At 67.3% G+C, this 2,455-nt stretch overlaps 2 protein-coding genes across 3 annotated transcripts in view; one reads left to right on the plus strand and one right to left on the minus strand.

The window, feature by feature from the left end:
• Nucleotides 1-2,455, minus strand: part of Lrrc25 (leucine rich repeat containing 25) — an 18,932-nt gene that overhangs the window by 15,087 nt on the left and 1,390 nt on the right. The window lies entirely within an intron of this gene.
• Ssbp4 (single stranded DNA binding protein 4) lies at nucleotides 68-2,452 on the plus strand (the record flags this gene model as incomplete). The annotated part of the gene is made up of 6 exons (XM_033759394.1): nucleotides 68-1,219; nucleotides 1,630-1,689; nucleotides 1,766-1,835; nucleotides 1,920-1,987; nucleotides 2,061-2,128; nucleotides 2,380-2,452. Coding segments are annotated over exons 1-6 (402 nt in total), but the record flags the coding sequence as incomplete, so codon positions are not given.

Genomic DNA, 2,455 nt, shown 5'->3' on the forward strand with positions numbered 1-2,455 from the left:
CGGGAGCTGGGTGCACGGGCTGCCGGGGCGTCGCGTCCGCATTCCCGCGCCGTGAGGCCCCTTCCTCTGGCCTGTGTGTAGGGCCTCTGTTCGCCCCTCCCTGGCTCTGGGCTCCCAGGCTCCTGGGCTGACCTTGGCGTCTCCAGGAAACGCAGAGGCGCCCAGCCCGTAGTCATGACAACAGGGCAGGGCCTTGGCGCCGCTTTAGGATGATTGACGTCGGGGATCTGGTTCTGGCTCCAAGCCAGGCATCCAAAGGCACAGGCTCGGGATTAACCCCTCAGGGCTGAGGGTTAGAGGGCTGGCAGGGTTGGGGTTACCCATCCACCTGGTCACTCCCGGGCCTGGACCCCCTAGGAGTCCAAGCCCCCCATGCCTTCCGACTGGGAAATGACTTGGTGCCGGCTTGTGGCCAAGAGGGGGGCTCGCCTCCCTGCGGGTGGACAGACCCAGGACTCAGGGGTCCCCTCTCCCCAGCCCAAGGCCACACCTGTCCCCGAGGGGCCGTGGTGTTCAGTGCGGGGTGTCGGCCTCCAGAAGGGACTTGGTTTTGGGAACTGGGCCAGAGAGGCCTGTGACCAACCCCTCTTGGGCACCAGGCTTTGCCGTGATGGGCATGCCCACAGGCGGGTACATGTGGGACTTGGGACCAACCGGCAGCGCCAGCCCGCCCGCCCTCCAGTCCCTGCCTGGAGCCCCACGTCTAGTACCCCGGTTTGGTTCCTCCACTTGGGGAAGGAAGGTGGGGCCTGGGGACACGTGTTAGGGGTCCACTGAGCTGCCAGCAAGCCAGGGGACATGGAGCTGGGGTGGGCTGCAGGGGCACCGACGCAGGTGACCACCTGCTGCTTGGGCCTGTGCCAGCTGGGGATGGGAGCTGGGTCACAGTCCTTCAGCGGGGACTCCAGAAGCCAGGGTCCCCGGGGTGGCCCGAGGCTTGCCAGGGCTACTTCACTGGGCTGGGGTAGGGCAGTGGGCTACCTGCCTACAGAGCCCACGCCCTGTGAGTGGATGGAGGGTCACAGCCTGACCAGCTGGCAGCACAGTTCCCGCAGCCACCTCCCGAGGAGATGGACAGGCTGGGCAGGAAGTGTCCTGACCTGGCCTTAGAGCATCCCCACCTTTGCAGAGCGCTGCTGCCACCCCCAGTCCGGTGATGGGGACCATGACCCCGAGCGATGTGATGACCTCAGGCCCCATGGGGCCTGGCTTTTTCCAGGTGCGACCAGGCTGGGGTGGACTGGTGTTTGAGAGTGGGGCTTGGGGGCTGTGGCCCGGGCTGGGGCCTGCACAGGTGTGGGGCTGAGGTGCCCTCCCCCCTGCCTCGGTGGAGCCCCCCCAGGCTCTACTGAACCACGGGAAATGGCTTCCAGTGCCTCCTGCCCGGCCCATCTGGCTTTCCTCTGGGGGCACCCTAGCTCCGACCACCCCAACGCCCAATCTCCCTGTGATGGGCCAGGTCAGGCCTTGGGGTACCTGCCCTTTCCTGCCTAGCCTGCAGGCACATCTGCCCACTGTCTGCGCCAGTGAGCGGGAACCTGGGTGGAGACCCAGGTGTAGCAGAACAGAACTGGGGTCACTTTGGGGGGCTGGGTGGGTGGAGGAGCTGATGCCCACCTCTGCTTCCAGCCTTTCATGTCACCACGGTTCCCGGGGGGCCCCCGACCTGCACTGAGGATGCCCAGTCAGGTGAGGGCATGAAGGCCAGGGGGCGGAGCCGGGCGGGGGTCCAGGTGCCCCATACTCAATGCTGCCCCCTCCACAGCCTCCTGTGGGGCTCCCCGGCTCCCAGCCCCTGCTCCCCGGCACCATGGACCCCTCCCCACGCATGCAGGGTGAGTAGGGCGCTCCACCCCATCCAGCCCTCTGACCCCCAGCCCCTGGGAGCAGCCGCTGAGCCCTTCCTCTGCCCACCCCAGGGCCGAGCATGGGCGGCCCGATGCAGAGGGTGACACCACCCCGCAGCATGGCCAGTGTCGGGCCCCAGGTAAGGCCGCCGGGAGGGTAGGGCGGAGGCTGCCCCATACGGCCCGGTGTGACTCAGGCCTTTGCCTTCGCAGGGCTACGGAGGTGGCTTGAGGCCCCCGCCCAACGCCCTCGCCGGCCCTGGCCTGCCTGCCATGAACATGTAAGGCCCCGAGTGGGTCCCAGACCCTGTCCCCCAGCCTCCTGCCCCCTGCCGGGGCACCTCAACTCTCGGGGAGGTTTATTCTGTCAGTGTGAGCCCGGTAAACTAAGGCAGCTCGGTCCCGTGAAAGAATGAGTGACGGTCGGGTTGGAACTGACATGGAAGAGGCCACAACTGGGCCCAAGTGCTGTACAGGGAGCCGCGTCATTCCCAGCCTGTCCCCTTGCTCCAGGTACCCCTTTTTCTTCCAGGGGTCCAGGAGTGCGGGGCCCTTGGGCCAGCCCCAGCGGCAACTCGGTGAGTCCCGGCAGGAGTGGGTGTGGCGGG

This window comes from Fukomys damarensis, unplaced genomic scaffold (assembly GCF_012274545.1).
Source record: "Fukomys damarensis isolate Sample0158 unplaced genomic scaffold, DMR_v1.0_HiC HiC_scaffold_37, whole genome shotgun sequence".
In the NCBI taxonomy this organism is placed as follows: domain Eukaryota; kingdom Metazoa; phylum Chordata; class Mammalia; order Rodentia; family Bathyergidae; genus Fukomys; species Fukomys damarensis.